This window comes from Rutidosis leptorrhynchoides, chromosome 5, assembly GCF_046630445.1.
Source record: "Rutidosis leptorrhynchoides isolate AG116_Rl617_1_P2 chromosome 5, CSIRO_AGI_Rlap_v1, whole genome shotgun sequence".
Taxonomy (NCBI): Eukaryota; Viridiplantae; Streptophyta; class Magnoliopsida; order Asterales; family Asteraceae; genus Rutidosis; species Rutidosis leptorrhynchoides.
This window is the reverse complement of record NC_092337.1, coordinates 410,161,474-410,184,917: the sequence shown is the minus strand read 5'-3', so window position 1 is coordinate 410,184,917 and position 23,444 is coordinate 410,161,474. Positions and strand designations below refer to the sequence as shown.

Below are 23,444 nucleotides of genomic sequence, written 5' to 3'. Positions count from 1 at the left end.
TATGACTTGGTTTATGTGAGTTTATCAAAGGCCATAGCTTATAGTTCAACACCTAGTGATTTAGCCACCTATATGTGAGTATAGGATGTTAATTGAATGATAGGATATACAATCATGTAGTTTACTTAGAGTGATCTTAGTAAACTAGATTTTATGTGAATTCAACCACGAAAGAATCTTGTTGATTAAACATAGCTCTTAAGTTTATAGATATTGTGAAATTGATATAAACTAATTACTTGTAACTATGAAATAACCGTTTTAATTACAAAAGAACAATCCCTGTCATTTATCAAGCATAGAAGTAAACACCACCTTCTCATTCCTGTTATTTACTATATCTTGATTATTGTAATATTAAACGAATTCCAACTTCAAATATAAATTCCCTTTTAGAATGATTAATTGTTTAAAGTCCTTGAAAACAAACTGCTCCCTGTGGTACGAACTGGTCAATGTACTTGCTAATTACTACATGATCGGGTTATAATTGCCTGTATTATGTGTTAATTAATAAGCATATTGTCTATATTTTAAAGGTCACGTCTTAACACATCAACAATCAACCGTACTTTTTTTATTGTAGAGGCAGGACCTTATAGAGAAAGAGCTGAGTCAATTTACAATGAGTTGAGAGGCAATACTATACGGTCCGCTTATGTATCACTAAGTTCATACTAATTACTTAATTCAACTTACAAGGGCTCTACTTTCAATTATTTACACATCAACTGCATTGTGAAACAGAAATGTGATCATGAACTATAAGCGGACTGGTTATTTGTGGGAACAACATGATCAGAAAAAGGGTAACGGAAAAGGTGCACATCCGTTTACTGGCTGGACTTCGCTGGTCGTGTCGATTATGTCAGAAACATATAGCAAATGTTAATATCTATTACAATTTTGACCATTATATAATGAACTGTTACTTCTTGATTTCAACCTTTTGAATTCATTCCTGATTGCTATAGTTTAGCACTTGCTAATATTCTAAATACTTCAAGAACCAAACATAAAAAACCATGCCTAAAATATCTTTTTTTTTATGAAAGCAGTGAGCCCATCAAGATTCTAAGGTAAACTGCTACTTCTTGATTGACTTCTTCATAGAAATCAAACCTGCAACATGTGGTTTCAGATGTTTTTTGGACTCAATGGGTTTCAACAACTTGAGAGAGTGGTTGTTATAGAAAGGCCAATTAGGGATAGTGATGAGTGTAGTCAGAACAACACCCCCAGCATATATGATGAGCATCTGCTGAAACGACCCGATTATATACCCTGTCAAGAACGACCCAATCACGAACACTACCAGTATTATTTGCATCAGTTGTTCTGCTAACTTTTGTCCTTGCCAATTCATCTATCAACGACAACAAGAAAAAACATTACTAGAACAAAGAGCATCACTATTAATTGCTATATGCAAGGTGCAAAATTCGCTATTCGAGAATTAATCAGTCGGGACTTTGAAAGGAGTAATCGGGAATCCGGGGATTAATCGGGCTGTACTTTATACATTTAAATATTAAATTTCTAAAATTATATGTGTAAATATAGAAAAAAAACCATCATCATAAACATAATTTAACATGATTGTCTAAAATTGTTCATTTTGTTTGAAAACTCTAAAGTTCTAGTTTAAATTCATGTTAAAATGTTGACCAATTTTGACTTTGATCACCAAATTCGATTTTGACCCATCAATCGACGTTGACCAATTAATAAACGGATTTTGAAAAATCGGAATGGGGACTGCCCTAAAAATGAGTAATCGATGATTAATCGGGGAGTAATCAAATTTTTTACAACAGTGGCTACATGTATGTAAGTGTTTACCATTAATAATTGTAGTGTATAATAATGTGCTATTTAATTAAATAATTCAGTCTATATGATAGATAAACAGATGATACAATCATCAATTCAGTCTATATAATTCAATATGAAACCCTAGAAAAATATACACCTACATTTGATATGATAATTTCAATTGGATCCATAATTTTGCCAAAGTTTCCAATCAAACACGAAATTTTCGTTCAACTAACGATCACAGTTGCATCAAATATTATCAGCTACAATTACAGTTTACAAATATCCCATTAAACAAACAGGGAAATCTAATCCAGCAAATGATACAAACAATAACTACCAGCAAAAACAAATACGGAGTAATCCACTACCACGTGAAATATACAAAAGACAAAGAATAACAGTAAACAAGAAGCATAATTCAATTAAATGAGCGAAAAAACTTACTTTAGAAACCGATGAAAGTAGAATGATTAGGAGACTTGAGTTCAAACAATTCACAAAGTTCAGAAGTAAATATATACCGAGGAAAGAAAAAAGAGAGGTTAAAACTTGGCGGCCGCCCCCACACCGGCCGGTCCCTCGACGAACATGGACAAGGGATATGGGGGGCAGGGATTGAACCTATGACCACCGCTGCATGTCCCTAACCACTAAGCTACTATTGCGAGAAAATAACTTAGGCTAATTTACATATACTACCCTTTATTTTAAGAAGTTTTCAAAAGGATATTGATATATAATTGACATCTAGTTGTTTCGATAAATCCACCTACTCTCATGCTGCATATAGTTGTAATGTACATACTAGTAAAGCATGATAATACTTGATTTATCAAAATCACCACGTCCTTTTCAAAAACTTCTCCTACAATTATAGCCTTAGATGTGTGTTTGGCGCGAGGAATAAAATTGGAGATAGTTGAAAGGGTGAGTGCGTTTGGATAAATAGCTTATTTAAGTTTATGAATGATTTAACCTTTTTTTTTTTTTTTTTTTTTTTGGAAAAGCAATGATTTAACCTATTATTACTTTATAAATCAAACTATTTATGGAGATTAACATTAGTTTTCTTTGAAGAGTTTCAAACACTCAATCACTAGGTCACCCTTTTCAGATTAAAATCAAACTAGTAATAGCATTTGGATAACATAATTTTTGAAGCTCATGTTCAAAGAAAGTTGAGAAAACTCTGAAATGAAGAGCTAGGTAAAAAAGATAGTTGAACTACGTATTTTAATAAGTTATGACTTGTTAAATAATAAATTACATAAACACTATTAATACGCAGTGGCGACTTCGTGGAGTCACGTGACACCACTAGTTTAAAAATTTTCAGTAGAAAATATCCTTTAAATTGTATATGACACAACTAAATTTAATAGCCATATATTTTTTAAATTTATAATTTTTCTTTTAAATTGTATATAACAGCACTAAATTTAACTACTCGGGCTCCGTATATCTTACGAATTTGTAGTTGTTTGAAAGTAAACTACTACTAAAATAACATTTAAATATAATTGGTACTGGAAAATTTTTCGAGACCCCATTGAGGTATAATTCTGGAATCGCCACTGTTCATACAGGTGGTGGTTTTGATTTGATGTTTAAGGTTGTCATTTATGATTAAAAGTTTCTCTCCTATGTATATGTACGTGTTCATTTTTCGAAGAAACAATGACAACAAAGAGCTTGGAAACTTAAAAAAAATATATTATAAAAATTATTTGTCCGAATAAAAAAAAAATAATAACTCCGTATCAAGATATGTCCATTTATATATTTATATACTACTAGAAATCCCAATTACTGTGGCCCAGTCGGTCCATGACATAAAAAGGACCAACTACATTGGCCCGCTCCATCAATGGCTGCCCACGCGTGAAGCCGAAACAAACATACATTAAACCCTGACATTCACCCCCTCTTGGACGGTTTTCATCTTTCGTCGTTCATAAACCCTAACCCCTTCGAATCAATCAAATCAAAAAATTAAAGAATTAAAAAAATGGAGCCAACTCGAGTCGATATTGAAAGACTTATGATCTGTGAACATGCTCGTATCACCGCTGAAGCCGCTTACGCCAAAAACCCTAAAGATGCTGACGTAAGTTTTTGTAATTACTGTTTATTTGAAATTTGTGTTTCTATCTTAATTGATGTTCTTGTATATGATATTTTTTTAGTTTGATAGTTAAAAATTTAAAATAGTTTATGTGGATATAATTATGATTCTACTTCTATATATATTTTATATTTTATATTAAGTAATGATGATATGATATGATCTTTGAATCGCTTATATGTGATATGTTATAATGCTTTCTTTTATATCTCTAAATCGCCTACTTCTCATATTTTACCATTGTAATAGGAGTATAGGTTATGTCATAACAACAGCAACACACATATATGTTAATTTTAAATTTTATAAAATACACCTTATTTATTTACACTGACAGATTTTATAGTTGCTAGCACCTTTTTTTAGTTAATTATAAGTATGAAAGGAAAATACCTGTATAATGTGAACAATTTGAAAAATAAAAGATGTGTATTGTAGTGTGTTATTAGTGTAATCATATGCGCGTTAAAAAAAAATCTGTTAATTAATGACAATGTGGTTGATGACTACAGAATTTGACAAAATGGGGTGGAGCTTTGTTAGAGTTATCTCAATATGGAGAACCGAATGAAGCAAAGAGGATGATTAAAGGTAATGTACTAATGTTTATAAAAATATGATTGGTTATCCACTCTTTATTATAATTTATAAATAATCAATACATAAAATGGCTTTATGATTGTTTGGAAACTGTTTAAATTATAACAATTTTAGAGGCCGTTTCGAAGCTGGAGGAAGCTCTGTCTATCAACCCTGTAAAACACGAAGCGTTGTGGTGCTTAGGAAATGCTCACAGTACTAGCGCGTTTCTAACACCTGAACGTGATGAAGCTCAAATTTTATTCGATCGGGCATCTGAATGTTTTCAAAAGGCAGTAGATGAGGTATTATGTAATAGCTTTTAAATATGATATTTGATATATTAGTTGGTGGTTTGGTTCTAATTTTGTATGTTTTATGTTTACGTGCGTCGTCTCAGTGTCCGGGGAATGAACATTATCTCCAAGCTTTGGCCAACTCCTCTAAGGTATATAACTAAATTCAGTTACTTGTATCAGTTGACATATTTATGTGTTAATAACTCTTTTGTTTATTTATTATTTATATTGTGATGAAAAACTTACAGGCACCTGATTTGCACAACGAGATTCGTAAACAAGGAGGATTCAGTCAAACCCTAGGTAGTGGGCATGCTTCTTCTTCAATGGCAAAGGTTGTATATTCTCTATATCTATATGTTGGAGTTGTGGCAATTTTGACCCATTTGCTTAGGTCGATTTGTTTCATCTTTATTTTAAACGGGTCAAATAATTCTTAATGCTAAAACAGAGTGTTAATATGTTGAATAGGTTGACTTTATATTTACAAAAAATGCTTTAAGATCCAACACAGTTGTTTTAATATCAACAAGAAACTGAGCTGTTATAACCCCAACCCATCTTGTAACCTTTGTTTTTCTCATATTCTTGGTCTAATAGTATATCTAGTTTTAATATTGTATTGATGACTTCTCTAATGTTTGATTATTATTGTGTTGTAGAGCGATACAAAAAACAAGAGCAGTGATTTGAAGTACGATATATGTGGGTGGATAATTCTTGCAGTTGGGCTTGCAGCATGGATAGGGACGGCCAGGTCTCATGCACCAAGATAAGAAATTGTTATCTGTTCTCGTCAGTAAATTGAGTTTGTTAAGTTAGAAAATGGTTTGTTGATATATGGTTTTGAAGTGTTTTAACCTTATAAACAGTAGTAGCATATTTTTAGAATGAAAAATTGGGCAAACTGTTGGTGGTCAACCCTACAACCAAAATGGTCATGTTTTTACCTTGGAAGTCCTCACTTCTCGTTGTCTATGGGCTAGGAGCTTATGAGAGTTCAAGATTATATGATTTTAACAAGCTCTAAGTCATAAGTTTTGTTTGGCATACGACAAAAAACAATATCTTAAGCTCTAGAAAACCAAAAGCCCCTTGGGCTCTAACGAATAATATAAATTATTTAAAAAATGCCCTTTCGGCCTTGCTAAAATGCTAGTGGACTTTGATTTCTCTTTTTTGTGAGGCCTTTCATTGTTGTTTTTGTACCTATTGTGCTTTGTCTTCGCTACTTCAGTTGTGTTTTTCGAGTTCCACGACTTCTCAAATCTTCGATTATATCACTATATATTAAAAAATTGGACCCCTGAAAATCGTGGGTCCTGAGCGGTCGATCTCCCCTGCCAAGCAAACATAAGCAAATATAGTTAACTAGCTACACAAACAATTTTGTTTAGAGGCTTAACTACCTAAACAAACAAATAATCACATATTTCCTAACTAACTTCATGAGGATCAAGAACTTCATGGTTCATCCCATGAGTAGCATTTACTCCGTATTATAAAATCAAAATCAAATCAAATGGGGCAACAGTCTTTGATCTACAGTTTTGTAGCAAGAGGTACCGTGATTCTCGCCGAATACACAGAGTTCACCGGTAATTTCACGTCTATTGCTTCTCAATGTCTCCAGAAGCTTCCTGTAACTAACAATAAGTTTACGTACAATTGCGATGGACACACATTTAATTACCTTGTTGAAGATGGATTTAGCAAGTATTCTTAGATGGATTTAGCAAGTATTCTTTTAATTTCTTCTGATAGCTCCTGATGTGATTCTTATGTTTCTTGGAAGAATCTACTTCTTTTGGTAGTATTTTTTTTTTTTTTTTTTTTTTTTGTTTTGTTTTTTTTTTTTTTTTTTGCTAAAATAACGATTACTATTAAAATAAAATGAACCTTTATCAAAGATGAAGGATTCCTTAACTGGTACAAGGAAAAGAAAACAACAAATGAATTACGGAAGGGCTCGAAAAAAAGAAAACAAAACCTAAGCTAACCTAACTAATCGCTAACTCGAGAAGAGCCCAAACGATGCCATAAAACAATACAATCAAAAAGGCAATAACCCAAAATATACCAACTATAAAAATTAAACTAAACACTACTTAACCGGCTTTTGAAGGACCTTTTTTATTCCTCTCGTCCGGACGAGAAATTATATCATCTATCTTGTCAATGTGCACGCCCTTACCTTTTCTTGATTTGAAATCGAATGAGCTAACATCGGCCGCCTTACTAGAGATGGCAATGGATCGGATATGGATCGGGTGATGCCGTATCCATATCCATATCCATTTAATTTTTGTCATCCATATCCATTTAGTTTCACGTCATCCATCCATATCCATATCCAGTGGATTAAGCGGGTTAATGGGTATCCAATGGATATTAAAATTTTGTTATAATATTTTCTAATATGCGATTAAAATAAAAATGTAGTATAGCAAAAATGAATATAACATAAAATTTGTAAGTTTATTTTGTTAGATAGACGTGTTTTATGGTAATATATTATAGTTATTTCATTATAGAGTTGGAAATATAATGTAAATTTAATGGTAAATGAACTTGTAAATAGTAAATATGTAAGCATATATCTATATTTATGTATATCGATATGTATTTCGGGTGGTAATGGATATATCCATGGATGAAACTTTTCATCCATGTCCATATCCATATCCATTTAGATTCATCCATGTCCATATCCATATCCATTTAGGTTCATCCATATCCATTACGAAGCGGGTGGATCGGGTGAATATCCATCGGATCGGGTGGCCATTGCCATCCCTACGCCTTACCATTGAAGACTTTACCCGGAACACATGGAGGAATCAAGCCTTGGTCCGCTAGTCCTTGAAAGAAACCTTTACCGTTATCATTCGATTGATCCACCTTTTTTTGGTGGTTACCAATGTATATTTTTTGGTAATTACTAAAGTGAAATAACTTAGTACATGAAAAGCTAATAGGCATAATGATATCCAGATTTCCTTTCAACTATGAAATTGTGTGTTAAGTTGATACGAACATCGGAACAATGATCATGGATGATCCATGTTTTCAACTGCCATTTTCATGTGTGACGTTTTATGTCGAAGTTGCTCAGAATTATAATCCCACGTCCACAAAGTATAGTAGCATATGTCATGCATGATTGTCCCATGCTATCCAAAGCATCCCTTGCCACAACTTTTCCCCCAAGTCCGAACCAAACTGTCCCAACCTCCCCTCAATAAGCTCAATAAGGTTCACATTCGGAGGAAGATTGACACCCCACCAATCAAAGAGCCTTTTCCAGACTTCCCACACCTTATCACAAGACAAAAGGGCGTGCCTAATACACTCGAGATCATTGTCACATGATTGACAACGAACCGAATGCAAGTCAACACCCCTTTTATCTAATTCCAAAAGTACCAGTAATCTACCTCTTTTAGCTCTCCAAACAAACACCTCTACTTTTTTAGGTACAAAGTTATTACGAGAAGTACATAAAGTAGACGAGTTCGAATGTAGAACCTTAGAGTCGATTAGGTCCGAAAGTGTCTTTGTTTTGAATACACCATTGTTACCCGACAACCACTCCCACGAATCTCGACTTTGAGGATCCAACGACGTGTTGCTGTGTGACAGCAGGTCACATAAAACCCGTAGCTCCCCAGCAGCCCGACCCCCTGGGTTTCGAGTCCATTCCCAATTCCCTACCCATTCTGACCCGTTATAGCATAGTCTCGAACCAACAGTTGCCTCCGGATTAGAGTCAAGACGCGCGAGCCTGGAAAATCTGGTTTTAAGAGTCTCATTCCCGAGCCATAGGTCATTCCAAAACGACGTTGTATTTCCATCACCAATCTTTCGCACAAAGGAGTTCCGAAAATTAATCCCAAGATCATCGATGCACCTTCCTGCCTTAATAATGTTGCTCCACACCGACTTATAAGAAATATCACAATGAAAATTATTAGTAGCCAAAAGCCCCCCCACCCCCCCCCCCCCCCCGAGGACCCATAGATGCTCGAAATAACCTTGACCCACAAAGAGGCGGTCTCGGATTTAAACCTCCACCACAACTTGCCTATCAAGGCTAAATTCTTGCTCTTTAAACAACCCAAATTTAATCCCCCCTTTTCAAAAGGTAGAAGGGTATCTTCCCATTTTACCCAAGAAATTTTGTTTTTATTACCCGTCCCGCCCCAAAAGGAAAAACGTCTTACGCTCTCAAGCTTTTTTAGCACACACGGCGGAGCACGGAAGAGCGAGAAGTAGTACAACGGAAGACTATTCAACACCGATTTCACAAGGGTCAAGCGTCCACCAAAAGACACCGCACGAGCCTTCCAATCCGAGAGTCGTTTCGAAAATTTCTCAATAACCGGGTACCAACTTTCCAATTTATTCATTCTACCCCCCACCGGAAGCCCAAGATAGATAAACGGAAGAGTGCCAATGTTTCACCCAAACATGTTAGCCATATTCACAACTTCCGCTTTTTCAACACCAACACCAAATAAATTACTCTTAAGATAGTTCACCTTCAAACCCGATGTGAGCTCAAAGCATTTGAGAAGCTTAAAGAGGTCACGTATATTACTCTCACTCCATTCACCGAAGAAAATAGTGTCGTCCGCATATTGGAGATGCGAGATCGGAACTTTATCATTTCCAACTTCGACACCAATGAATTTTTTGTTTCTTACCGCTTGCTTTGCCATCACATTTAGTCCCTCCGCCGCAATGATAAAAAGGAAAGGTGATAGAGGATCACCTTGTCTAACACTACGCTCTAGTTTGAATTCACTAGTGGGAGATCCGTTAACAAGGACCGAAATAGAGGTCGAATTAAGACATGACAAAATCCACCCCCTCCACTTGACACCAAACCCCATAATTTCCATTACTTCCATCAAGAAATCCCAATTTAAGCAATCAAAGGCTTTCTCAAAGTCTACTTTGAGAATAAGACTTTTTGAACGCTTGTACTTTAAAAAATCGAGAGTTTTATTCTCAATTAGGGCCCCATCAAGAATATTCCGTCCTTTTATGAATGCACTTTGCTCAAATCCGACTAGGTTTGGAACCACCCGCCTTAACCTATTTGAAAGTATCTTCGCAATAATTTTGTAGTAACTTCCGATAAGGCTAATTGGGCGGTAGTCGTTAAGGGTCGAAGGATCCGATTTTTTAGGAACAAGAGTGATAAAAGAGGCATTACAACCATTATTTATTTTACCCGACACCCAAAATTCTTCAATTGCAGACATTAGATCATCCTTATAAATGTGCCAAAATTTCTTGAAAAAACGCATGTTGAAACCGTCTGGACCCGGGGCCTTTGAACTACCACAATCATTTATCGCATTCCATACCTCACTTTCACTAAAATTGAGTTCAAGCAATTTTGCATTTTCAATGGATAATCTACCAAACTCAGGCCCGCTGACCTCTGAATTGAGCCCAACCGAAGCAGCCTGCGTGAGATGTGAAGGTACCTGACGTGAATCAGCCACCACAGGCCCAATCAACTGCAATTCAGGCCTTGCCCTCTCTGAGGCCCAATTGCGAAAATTAAAAGTAGGCCTGCCTTTATCACAGGAACCGAATCGCTTTTTGAAGTGCTCAAATACAAATGCCTTTATTATATCCGGGTCTTCACACAAATTACCGTTAATATTCACGCCCCTAAAGTTGTTCTTATTATATTTCCTTCGAATAGAAGCGTGAAAGTACTTGGAGTTCTCATCTCCTTCTAACACCCAACGGATTCTCGCCTTTTGTTTTAGCATACCCGACTTAATTCTTTCCTTTTCCATCCACTTTTTCCTTGTCTCAAGCCAATGCAATCTTTCACCTTCGGATAAAGTACCACTTTCGGCTTTTACTTCCCCTTCCAAAGCACTTTCCTTCAACACTCTAATCTCCTCATCAAGATTACCAAATTCGTCCCTACTCCAACATTTCAAATCAATCTTCACATTTTTAAGCTTATCTCTAAAGTTACAATCTTTTTTATAGCCACGCACCTCCTTATTCCACCCATTTTGAATAACTTTATCCACACCTTCATTGTTGAACCAAACGTCAAATATCTTGAAGGACTTAGGACCGAAGTCAATGACACCATCTTTAAGAATCAACGGGCAATGATCCGATTCTCGCCTATCAAGCACATTTATTGATAAGTCCTTCCACAATTTAATGAAGTTGTTCGACACTAGGAAACGATCCAATTTACTAAACTTGGTCCCATCATCACTTATTCTTGTGAACTTCCGCCCATTTATTGGTATCTCAATTAGGTTGTTACGAATTATAAACTCTTTGAATCTCCTCGCTCTAGCATGATGAAAAACACAATTAAGTCTATCCGAGTGTTCACGCACCTCATTGAAGTCCCCGCACAAAACCCATCCCAAATCGTCACCAATCAAGAAATTATCTAATGAGTTCCACAATTTCCTTTTCCCTTCATCATTATGCGGCCCATATATATTAACAATAGTCGATTCATACCCAGTCCCAACCCAATTCCCTCTAATAGCCAAGTAAAAGTCACCCCCACCCGCACAGTTAACCTTGAACCGAGTATTATCCCAGATAATCAGCATACCCCCCGAGTTTCCGACAACCTCCTTCTGAATAAACCCAAAATCAGTTTGTCCCCATAATTGTTGATGAAATATCCCGTTCTTATTGATTAAAAACGTTCCATATTAATTGATTTCGTTGCGAGGTTTTGACCTCTATATGAGACGTTTTTCAAAGACTGCATTCATTTTAAAACAAACCATAACCTTTATTTCATCAATAAAGGTTTAAAAAGCTTTACGTAGATTATCAAATAATGATAATCTAAAATATCCTGTTTACACACGACCATTACATAATGGTTTACAATACAAATATGTTACAACAAAATAAGTTTCTTGAATGCAGTTTTTACACAATATCATACAAGCATGGACTCCAAATCTCGTCCTTATTTAAGTATGCGACAGCGGAAGCTCTTAATAATCACCTGAGAATAAACATGCTTAAAACGTCAACAAAAATGTTGGTGAGTTATAGGTTTAACCTATATATATCAAATCATAATAATAGACCACAAGATTTCATATTTCAATACACATCCCATACATAGAGATAAAAATCATTCATATGGTGAACACCTGGTAACCGACATTAACAAGATGCATATATAAGAATATCCCCATCATTCCGGGACACCCTTCGGATATGATATAAATTTCGAAGTACTAAAGCATCCGGTACTTTGGATGGGGTTTGTTAGGCCCAATAGATCTATCTTTAGGATTCGCGTCAATTAGGGTGTCTGTTCCCTAATTCTTAGAATACCAGACTTAATAAAAAGGGGCATATTCGATTTCGATAATTCAACCATAGAATGTAGTTTCACGTACTTGTGTCTATTTTGTAAATCATTTATAAAACCTGCATGTATTCTCATCCCAAAAATATTAGATTTTAAAAGTGGGACTATAACTCACTTTCACAGATTTTTACTTCGTCGAGAAGTAAGACTTGGCCACTGGTTGATTCACGAACCTATAACAATATATACATATATATCAAAGTATGTTCAAAATATATTTACAACACTTTTAATATATTTTGATGTTTTAAGTTTATTAAGTCAGTTGTCCTCGTTAGTAACCTACAACTAGTTGTCCACAGTTAGATGTACAGAAATAAATCGATAAATATTATCTTGAATCAATCCACGACCCAGTGTATACGTATCTCAGTATTGATCACAACTCAAACTATATATATTTTGGAATCAACCTCAACCCTGTATAGCTAACTCCAACATTCACATATAGAGTGTCTATGGTTGTTCCGAAATATATATAGATGTGTCGACATGATAGGTCGAAACATTGTATACGTGTCTATGGTATTTCAAGATTACATAATATACAATACAAGTTGATTAAGTTATGGTTGGAATAGATTTGTTACCAATTTTCACGTAGCTAAAATGAGAAAAATTATCCAATCTTATTTTACCCATAACTTCTTCATTTTAAATCCGTTTTGAGTGAATCAAATTGCTATGGTTTCATATTGAAATCTATTTTATGAATCTAAACAGAAAAAGTATAGGTTTATAGTCGGAAAAATAAGTTACAAGTCGTTTTTGTAAAGGTAGTCATTTCAGTCGAAAGAACGACGTCTAGATGACCATTTTAGAAAACATACTTCCACTTTGAGTTTAACCATAATTTTTGGATATAGTTTCATGTTCATAATAAAAATCATTTTCCCAGAATAACAACTTTTAAATCAAAGTTTATCATAGTTTTTAATTAACTAACCCAAAACAGCCCGCGGTGTTACTACGACGGCGTAAATCCGGTTTTACGGTGTTTTTCGTGTTTCCAGGTTTTAAATCATTAAGTTAGCATATCATATAGATATAGAACATGTGTTTAGTTGATTTTAAAAGTCAAGTTAGAAGGATTAACTTTTGTTTGCGAACAAGTTTAGAATTAACTAAACTATGTTCTAGTGATTACAAGTTTCAACCTTCGAATAAGATAGCTTTATATGTATGAATCGAAAGATGTTATGAACATCATTACTACCTTAAGTTCCTTGGATAAACCTACTGGAAAAGAGAAAAATGGATCTAGCTTCAACGGATCCTTGGATGGCTCGAAGTTCTTGAAGCAGAATCATGACACGAAAACAAGTTCAAGTAAGATCATCACTTGAAATAAGATTGTTATAGTTATAGAAATTGAACTAAAGTTTGAATATAATTATTACCTTGTATTAGAATGATAACATACTGTAATAAACAAAGATTTCTTGAGGTTGGATGATCACCTTACAAGATTGGAAGTGAGCTAGCAAACTTGAAAGTATTCTTGATTTTATGTAACTAGAACTTGTAGAATTTATGAAGAACACTTAGAACTTGAAGATAGAACTTGAGAGAGATCAATTAGATGAAGAAAATTGAAGAATGAAAGTGTTTGTAGGTGTTTTTAGTCGTTGGTGTATGGATTAGATATAAAGGATATGTAATTTTGTTTTCATGTAAATAAGTCATGAATGATTACTCATATTTTTGTAATTTTATGAGATATTTCATGCTAGTTGCCAAATGATGGTTCCCACATGTGTTAGGTGACTCACATGGGCTGCTAAGAGCTGATCATTGGAGTGTATATACCAATAGAACATACATCTAAAAGCTGTGTATTGTACGAGTACGAATACGGGTGCATACGAGTAGAATTGTTGATGAAACTGAACGAGGATGTAATTGTAAGCATTTTTGTTAAGTAGAAGTATTTTGATAAGTGTATTGAAGTCTTTCAAAAGTGTATAAATACATATTAAAACACTACATGTATATACATTTTAACTGAGTCGTTAAGTCATCGTTAGTCGTTACATGTAAGTGTTGTTTTGAAACCTTTAGGTTAACGATCTTGTTAAATGTTGTTAACCCAATGTTTATAATATCAAATAAGATTTTAAATTATTATATTATCATGATATTATCATGTATGAATATCTCTTAATATGATATATATACATTAAATGTCTTTACAACGATAATCGTTACATATATGTCTCGTTTAAAAATCATTATGTTAGTAGTCTTGTTTTTACATATGTAGTTCATTGTTAATATACTTAATGATATGTTTACTTATCATAGTATCATGTTAACAATATATATATATATATATATATATATATATATATATATATATATATATATATATATATATATATATATATATATATATATATATATATATATATATATATATATATCCATATATATGTCATCATATAGTTTTTACAAGTTTTAACGTTCGTGAATCACCAGTCAACTTGGGTGGTCAATTGTCTATATGAAACATATTTCAATTAATCAAGTCTTAACAAGTTTGATTGCTTAACATGTTGGAAACATTTAATCATGTAAATATCAATCTCAATTAATATATATAAACATGGAAAAGTTCGGGTCACTACAGTACCTACCCGTTAAATAAATTTCGTCTCGAAATTTTAAGCTGTTGAAGGTGTTGACGAATCTTCTGGAAATAGATGCGGGTATTTCTTCTTCATCTGATCTTCATGCTCCCAGGTGAACTCGGGTCCTCTACGAGCATTCCATCGAACCTTAACAATTGGTATCTTGTTTTGCTTAAGTCTTTTAACCTCACGATCCATTATTTCGACGGGTTCTTCGATGAATTGAAGTTTTTCGTTGATTTGGATTTCATCTAACGGAATAGTGAGATCTTCTTTAGCAAAACATTTCTTCAAATTCGAGAAGTGGAAAGTGTTATGTACAGCCGCGAGTTGTTGAGATAACTCAAGTCGGTAAGCTACTGGTCCGACATGATCAATAATCTTGAATGGTCCAATATACCTTGGATTTAATTTCCCTCGTTTACCAAATCGAACAACGCCTTTCCAAGGTGCAACTTTCAGCATCACCATCTCTCCAATTTCAAATTCTATATCTTTTCTTTTAATGTCAGCGTAGCTCTTTTGTCGACTTTGGGCGGTTTTCAACCGTTGTTGAATTTGGATGATCTTCTCGGTAGTTTCTTGTATAATCTCCGAACCCGTAATCTGTCTATCCCCCACTTCACTCCAACAAATCGGAGACCTGCACTTTCTACCATAAAGTGCTTCGAACGGCGCCATCTCAATGCTTGAATGGTAGCTGTTGTTGTAGGAAAATTCTGCTAACGGTAGATGTCGATCCCAACTGTTTTCGAAATCAATAACACATGCTCGTAGCATGTCTTCAAGCATTTGTATCGTCCTTTCGCTCTGCCCATCAGTTTGTGGATGATAGGCAGTACTCATGTCTAGACGAGTTCCTAATGCTTGCTGTAATGTCTGCCAGAATCTTGAAATAAATCTGCCATCCCTATCAGAGATAATAGAGATTGGTATTCCATGTCTGGAGACGACTTCCTTCAAATACAGTCGTGCTAACTTCTCCATCTTGTCATCTTCTCTTATTGGCAGGAAGTGTGCTGATTTGGTGAGATGATCAACTATTACCCAAATAGTATCAAAACCACTTGCAGTCCTTGGCAATTTAGTGATGAAATCCATGGTAATGTTTTCCCATTTCCATTTCGGGATTTCGGGTTGTTGAAGTAGACCTGATGGTTTCTGATGCTCAGCTTTGACCTTAGAACACGTCAAACATTCTCCTACATATTTAGCAACATCGACTTTCATACCCGGCCACCAAAAATGTTTCTTGAGATCCTTGTACATCTTCCCCGTTCCAGGATGTATTGAGTATCTGGTTTTATGAGCTTCTCTAAGTACCATTTCTCTCATATCTCCAAATTTTGGTACCCAAATCCTTTCAGCCCTATACCGGGTTCCGTCTTACCAAATATTAAGATGCTTCTCCGATCCTTTGGGTATTTCATCCTTTAAATTTCCCTTTTTTAAAACTCCTTGTTGCGCCTCCTTTATTTGAGTAGTAAGGTTATTATGAATCATTATATTCATAGATTTTACTCGAATGGGTTCTCTGTCCTTCCTGCTCAAGGCATCGGCTACCACATTTGCCTTCCCCGGGTGGTAACGAATCTCAAAGTCGTAATTATTCAATAATTCAATCCACCTACGCTGCCTCATATTCAGTTGTTTCTGATTAAATATGTGTTGAAGACTTTTGTGGTCGGTATATATAATACTTTTGACCCCATATAAGTAGTGCCTCCAAGTCTTTAATGCAAAAACAACCGCGCCTAATTCTAAATCATGCGTCGTATAATTTTGTTCGTGAATCTTCAATTGTCTAGACGCATAAGCAATCACCTTCGTTCGTTGCATTAATACACAACCGAGACCTTGCTTTGATGCGTCACAATAAATCACAAAATCATCATTCCCTTCAGGCAATGACAATATAGGTGCCGTAGTTAGCTTTTTCTTCAATAACTGAAACGCTTTCTCTTGTTCATCATTCCATTCAAATTTCTTCCCTTTATGCATTAATGCAGTCAAGGGTCTTGCTATTCTGGAAAAGTCTTGGATGAACCTTCTGTAGTAACCAGCTAGTCCTAAAAACTGGCGTATGTGTTTCGGAGTTTTCGGGGTTTCCCACTTTTCAACAGTTTCTATCTTTGCCGGATCCACCTTAATACCTTCTTTGTTCACTATGTGACCGAGGAATTGAACTTCTTCCAACCAAAATGCACACTTTGAAAACTTAGCGTACAATTCTTCCTTCCTCAATACTTCTAACACCTTTCTCAAATGTTCACCGTGTTCTTGGTCATTCTTTGAGTAAATAAGTATGTCATCAATGAAAACAATGACAAACTTGTCAAGGTATGGTCCACACACTCGGTTCATAAGGTCCATGAACATAGCTGGTGCATTAGTTAAACCAAACGGCATGACCATAAACTCGTAATGACCGTAACGTGTTCTGAAAGCAGTCTTTGGAATATCATCTTCTTTCACCCGCATTTGATGATACCCGGAACGTAAGTCAATCTTTGAATAAACAGACGAGCCTTGTAGTTGATCAAATAAGTCGTTGATTCTCAGTAGTGGGTAGCGGTTCTTGATGGTAAGTTTGTTCAACTCTCGGTAGTCGATACATAACCTGAATGTACCATCTTTCTTCTTGACAAACAAAACAGGAGCTCCCCACGGTGATGTGCTTGGTCGAATGAAACCACGCTCTAAAAGTTCTTGTAATTGGCTTTGCAGTTCTTTCATCTCGCTGGGTGCGAGTCTGTAAGGAGCACGAGCTATTGGTGCAGCTCCTGGTACAAGATCTATTTGAAATTCAACGGATCGATGTGGGGGTAATCCCGGTAATTCTTTCGGAAATACATCGGGAAATTATTTTGCAATGGGAACATCATTGATGCTCTTTTCTTCAGTTTGTACTTTCTCGACGTGTGCTAGAACAGCATAGCAACCTTTTCTTATTAGTTTTTGTGCCTTCAAATTACTAATAAGATGTAGCTTCGTGTTGCCCTTTTCTCCGTACACCATTAAGGGTTTTCCTTTTTCTCGTATAATGCGAATTGCATTTTTGTAACAAACGATCTCTGCTTTCACTTCTTTCAACCAGTCCATACCGATTATCACATCAAAACTCCCTAACCCTACTGGTATCAAATCAATCTTAAATGTTTCGCTAACCAGTTTAATTTCTCGATTCCGACATATATTATCTGCTGAAATTAATTTACCATTTGCTAATTCGAGTAAAAATTTACTATCCAAAGGCGTCAATGGACAATTTAATTTAGCACAAAAATCTCTACTCATATAGCTTCTATCCGCACCCGAATCAAATAAAACGTAAGCAGATTTATTGTCAATAAGAAACGTACCCGTAACAAGCTCCGGGTCTTCCTGTGCCTCTACCGCATTAATATTGAAAACTCTTCCGCGGCCTTGTCCATTCGTGTTCTCCTGGTTCGGGCAATTTCTAATAATGTGGCCCGGTTTTCCACATTTATAACAAACTACATTGGCATAACTTGCTCCGACACTACTTGCTCCGCCATTACTCGTTCCGACACCATTTGTTCCTTTCGTTCTATTAACCCCTGGTCCGTAGACCTCACACTTCGCCGCGCTATGACCATTTCTTTTACACTTGTTGCAAAATTTGGTGCAGAACCCCGAGTGATACTTTTCACACCTTTGGCATAGCTGCTTCTGATTGTTGTTGTTGTTGTTGCGGTTATTATTGTTGTTGAGATGATTGTTATAGTTGCTGTTGTTGTTGCTGTTGTTGTTGTTGTTGTTGTTGGGCCGTTTGTTGTAGTTGCGATTGATGTTGCGATTGTTGGGATAATTGTTGCGATTATTGTTGTAATTGCTGTTGTTGTTGTATTGGTGATTCTTATCACCGTTTTCCTCCCACTTTCTTTTGACTTGCTTCACATTGGCCTCTTCAGCAGTCTGTTCTTTAATTCTTTCTTCAATCTGGTTCACTAGTTTGTGAGCCATTCTACATGCCTGTTGTATGGAGGCGGGCTCGTGTGAACTTATATCTTCTTGGATTCTTTCCGGTAATCCTTTCACAAAAGCGTCGATCTTCTCTTCCTCATCTTCGAATGCTCCCGGACACAATAGGCACAATTCTGTGAATCGTCTTTCGTACGTGGTTATATCAAATCCTTGGGTTCGTAACCCTCTAAGTTCTGTCTTGAGCTTATTGACCTCGGTTCTGGGACGGTACTTCTCGTTCATCAAGTGCTTGAATGCTGACCACGGTAGTGCGTACGCATCGTCTTGTCCCACTTGCTCTAGATAGGTATTCCACCATGTTAATGCAGAACCTGTGAAGGTATGCGTAGCGTACTTCACTTTGTCCTCTTCAGTACACTTACTTATGGCAAGCACCGATTCGACCTTCTCGGTCCACCGTTTCAATCCGATCGGTCCTTCGGTTCCATCGAATTCCAAAGGTTTGCAGGCAGTGAATTCTTTGTAGGTGCATCCTACACGATTTCCTGTACTGCTAGATCCAAGGTTATTATTGGTATGTAGCGCAGCCTGTACTGCGGCTATGTTTGAAGCTAGAAAAGTACGGAATTCCTCTTCATTCATATTCACGGTGTGTCGAGTAGTCGGTGCCATTTCCTTCAAAATAGTCAAATGGAACAAGTTAATCATACAGAATATTAAGAGTAGTTAATAGTATTTCGTAGCATAATATGAACTCATTTATAAAAGCTTTTTCTTCATATTAGCGTTTTATATGTTTAAATTCGGGTAGTACCTACCCGTTAAGTTCATACTTAGTAGCTAATATACAATTCAACTACTACAATTCTATATGAAAAACTGATTATAATAATATTTCGCGTTCAAACTTTTACACAATATTTTACAAACTTACAATACCGCTTATTTTACATATAGCATGAAATATAGCACACAATAAATTTGATACAAGATGGCTGTGAAGATAATTCTAGCTAGTACACAAGTCGTTCAGCAAAGGCAATAAAGACACGTAATTCATACGTCCAGAAACAAGTCATGCATTCTGGTTTTACTAGGATTACTTCCCATCCTTGGTCTTGTGGAACATAACCGTTATGGCCGTTGATAATGAAATGTCCCGTTCTTATTGATTAAAAACGTTCCATATTAATTGATTTCGTTGCGAGGTTTTGACCTCTATATGAGACGTTTTTCAAAGACTGCATTCATTTTAAAACAAACCATAACTTTTATTTCATCAATAAAGGTTGAAAAAGCTTTAATTAGATTATTAAATAATGATAATCTAAAATATCCTGTTTACACACGACCATTACATAATGGTTTACAATACAAATATGTTACAACAAAATAAGTTTCTTGAATGCAGTTTTTACACAATATCATACAAGCATGGACTCCAAATCTCGTCCTTATTTAAGTATGCGACAGCGGAAGCTCTTAATAATCACCAGAGAATAAACATGCTTAAAACGTCAACAAAAATGTTGGTGAGTTATAGGTTTAACCTATATATATCAAATCATAATAATAGACCACAAGATTTCATATTTCAATACACATCCCATACATAGAGATAAAAATCATTCATATGGTGAACACCTGGTAACCGACATTAACAAGATGCATATATAAGAATATCCCCATCATTCCGGGACACCCTTCGGATATGATATAAATTTCGAAGTACTAAAGCATCCGGTACTTTGGATGGGGTTTGTTAGGCCCAATAGATCTATCTTTAGGATTCGCGTCAATTAGAGTGTCTGTTCCCTAATTTTTAGATTACCAGACTTAATAAAAAGGGGCATATTCGATTTCAATAATTCAACCATAGAATGTAGTTTCACGTACTTGTGTCTATTTTGTAAATCATTTATAAAACCTGCATGTATTCTCATCCCAAAAATATTAGATTTTAAAAGTGGGACTATAACTCACTTTCACAGTTTTTTACTTCGTCGGGAAGTAAGACTTGGCCACTGGTTGATTCACGAACCTATAACAATATATACATATATATCAAAGTATGTTTAAAATATATTTACAACACTTTTAATATATTTTGATGTTTTAAGTTTATTAAGTCAGCTGTCCTCGTTAGTAACCTACAACTAGTTGTCCACAGTTAGATGTACAGAAATAAATCGATAAATATTATCTTGAATAAATCCACGACCCAGTGTATACGTATCTCAGTATTGATCACAACTCAAACTATATATATTTTGGAATCAACCTCAACCCTGTATAGCTAACTCCAACATTCACATATAGAGTGTCTATGGTTGTTCCGAAATATATATAGATGTGTCGACATGATAGGTCGAAACATTGTATACGTGTCTATGGTATCTCAAGATTACATAATATACAATACAAGTTGATTAAGTTATGGTTGGAATAGATTTGTTACCAATTTTCACGTAGCTAAAATGAGAAAAATTATCCAATCTTGTTTTACCCATAACTTCTTCATTTTAAATCCGTTTTGAGTGAATCAAATTGCTATGGTTTCATATTGAACTCTATTTTATGAATCTAAACAGAAAAAGTATAGGTTTATAGTCGAAAAAATAAGTTATAAGTCGTTTTTGTAAAGGTAGTCATTTCAGTCGAAAGAACGACGTCTAGATGACCATTTTAGAAAACATACTTCCACTTTGAGTTTAACCATAATTTTTGGATATAGTTTCATGTTCATAATAAAAATCATTTTCTCAGAATAACAAATTTTAAATCAAAGTTTATCATAGTTTTTAATTAACTAACCCAAAACAGCCCGCGGTGTTACTACGACGGCGTAAATCCTGTTTTACGGTGTTTTTCGTGTTTCCAGGTTTTAAATCATTAAGTTAGCATATCATATATATATAGAACATGTGTGTAGTTAATTTTAAAAGTCAAGTTAGAAGGATTAACTTTTGTTTGCGAACAAGTTTAGAATTAACTAAACTATGTTCTAATGATTACGAGTTTAAACCTTCGAATAAGATAGTTTTATATATATGAATCGAATGATGTTATGAACATCATTACTACCTCAAGTTTAGTAGGTAAACCTACTGGAAGTGACAAGAAATGATCTAGCTTCAAAGGATCTTGGATGGCTTGAAAGTTCTTGAAGTAGGATCATGACACAAAAACAAGTTCAAGTAAGATTTTTACTCGAATTAAGATAGTTTATAGTTATAGAAATTGAATCAAAGTTTGAATATGAATATTACCTTGAATAAGAAAGATAACCTACTGTATATAATAAAGGTTTCTTGATCTTAGATGATTACTTGGAATGGATTAGAAAGCTTGGAAGTAAATTAGTAAACTTGAAGGGATTTTTGAAGTGTTCTTGAAGTGTTCTTCCTATAATGATTATAGCTTGATTCTTGAAGTGATTTTTGATGAAGATGATGATTAACTACTGGAAAAATACGTTCATAATAGTGTGTGTGTGTTGAGAGAGAATTAGAAAGAGAATTGGAAGTGAAATGGAGTGAATGATGAGTGGTAATTGGTGAGTGGTGAGTGGGGTTAAAAGGAGTTCTAGTTAGTTGACTAGCTCATGGTAGAAGTTAAAATTGATTAGTCATACATGACATAATCAAGAGTGGAATCCCATGCTAGTTCCTATTGGTATATACTCATAGTAAGTACGTTTTGAAGCAGTGTATAATACGGGTAAGAATACGACTAGAATTCTTGATGAAAGAAAAGAATGGAAAAGTAACTGTAACCATTTTCGTTAAGTATGAGTGTTTTGATATATGTCTTGAAGTCTTCCAAAAGTATTTTAATACATCTAAATACACTACATGTATATACATTTTAACTGAGTCGTTAAGTCATCGTTAGTCGTTACATGTAAGTGTTATTTTGAAACCTTTAAGTTAACGATCTCAATTAATGTTGTTAACCCATTGTTTATTATATCTAATGAGATGTTAAATTATTATATTATCATGATATTATGATATATTAATATATCTTAATATGATATATATACATTTAAATGTCATTACAACGATAATCGTTACATATATGTCTCGTTTCGAAATCCTTAAGTTAGTAGTCTTGTTTATATGTATATAACTCATTGTTAATATACTTATGGAGATACTTACTTATCATAATCTCATGTTAACCATATGTATATCCATATATATATCGTCATGTCGTTTTTACAAGTTTTAACGTTCGTGAATCGCCGGTCAACTTGGGTGGTCAATTGTCTATATGAAACATATTTCAATTAATCAAGTCTTAACAAGTTTGATTGCTTAACATGTTGGAAACATTTAATCATGTAAATATCAATCTCAATTAATATATATAAACATGGAAAAGTTCGGGTCACTACAGATAAGACAGCGTGTTTTAACGTCGTCAAAGGGACGAGGGTTACGTAATGTCCAACAGTCCGGTAACAATCTAAAAACCTCATTTCTTACCCCAATTACCGACTCCGTCACTTGTGGGAACGTTTTGTTTAATAGTTGTAGCCTGATGTTCTTGTTCTCACTTTGGTGAGAAGCGAACATTACTAATCCGTAAGCATAACATGCTTCTTTATGTTGCATGTTAGCCGCTTTTTCTAAATCACG

The 23,444-nt window shown here is 34.8% G+C and overlaps 1 protein-coding gene across 1 annotated transcript; it reads left to right on the top strand.

Annotated features, from left to right (window-relative positions):
- Nucleotides 1-3,741: 3,741 nt before the first annotated feature.
- LOC139847981 (mitochondrial import receptor subunit TOM20-like) lies at nt 3,742-5,945 on the top strand. The gene is made up of 6 exons (XM_071837722.1): nt 3,742-3,928; nt 4,459-4,537; nt 4,661-4,830; nt 4,926-4,973; nt 5,073-5,159; nt 5,487-5,945. The coding sequence occupies exons 1-6, from the start codon at nt 3,830-3,832 to the stop codon at nt 5,598-5,600; spliced, it is 597 nt and encodes a 198-aa protein (XP_071693823.1). The 5' UTR covers nt 3,742-3,829; the 3' UTR covers nt 5,601-5,945.
- The last annotated feature ends 17,499 nt before the right edge of the window (nt 5,946-23,444 follow it).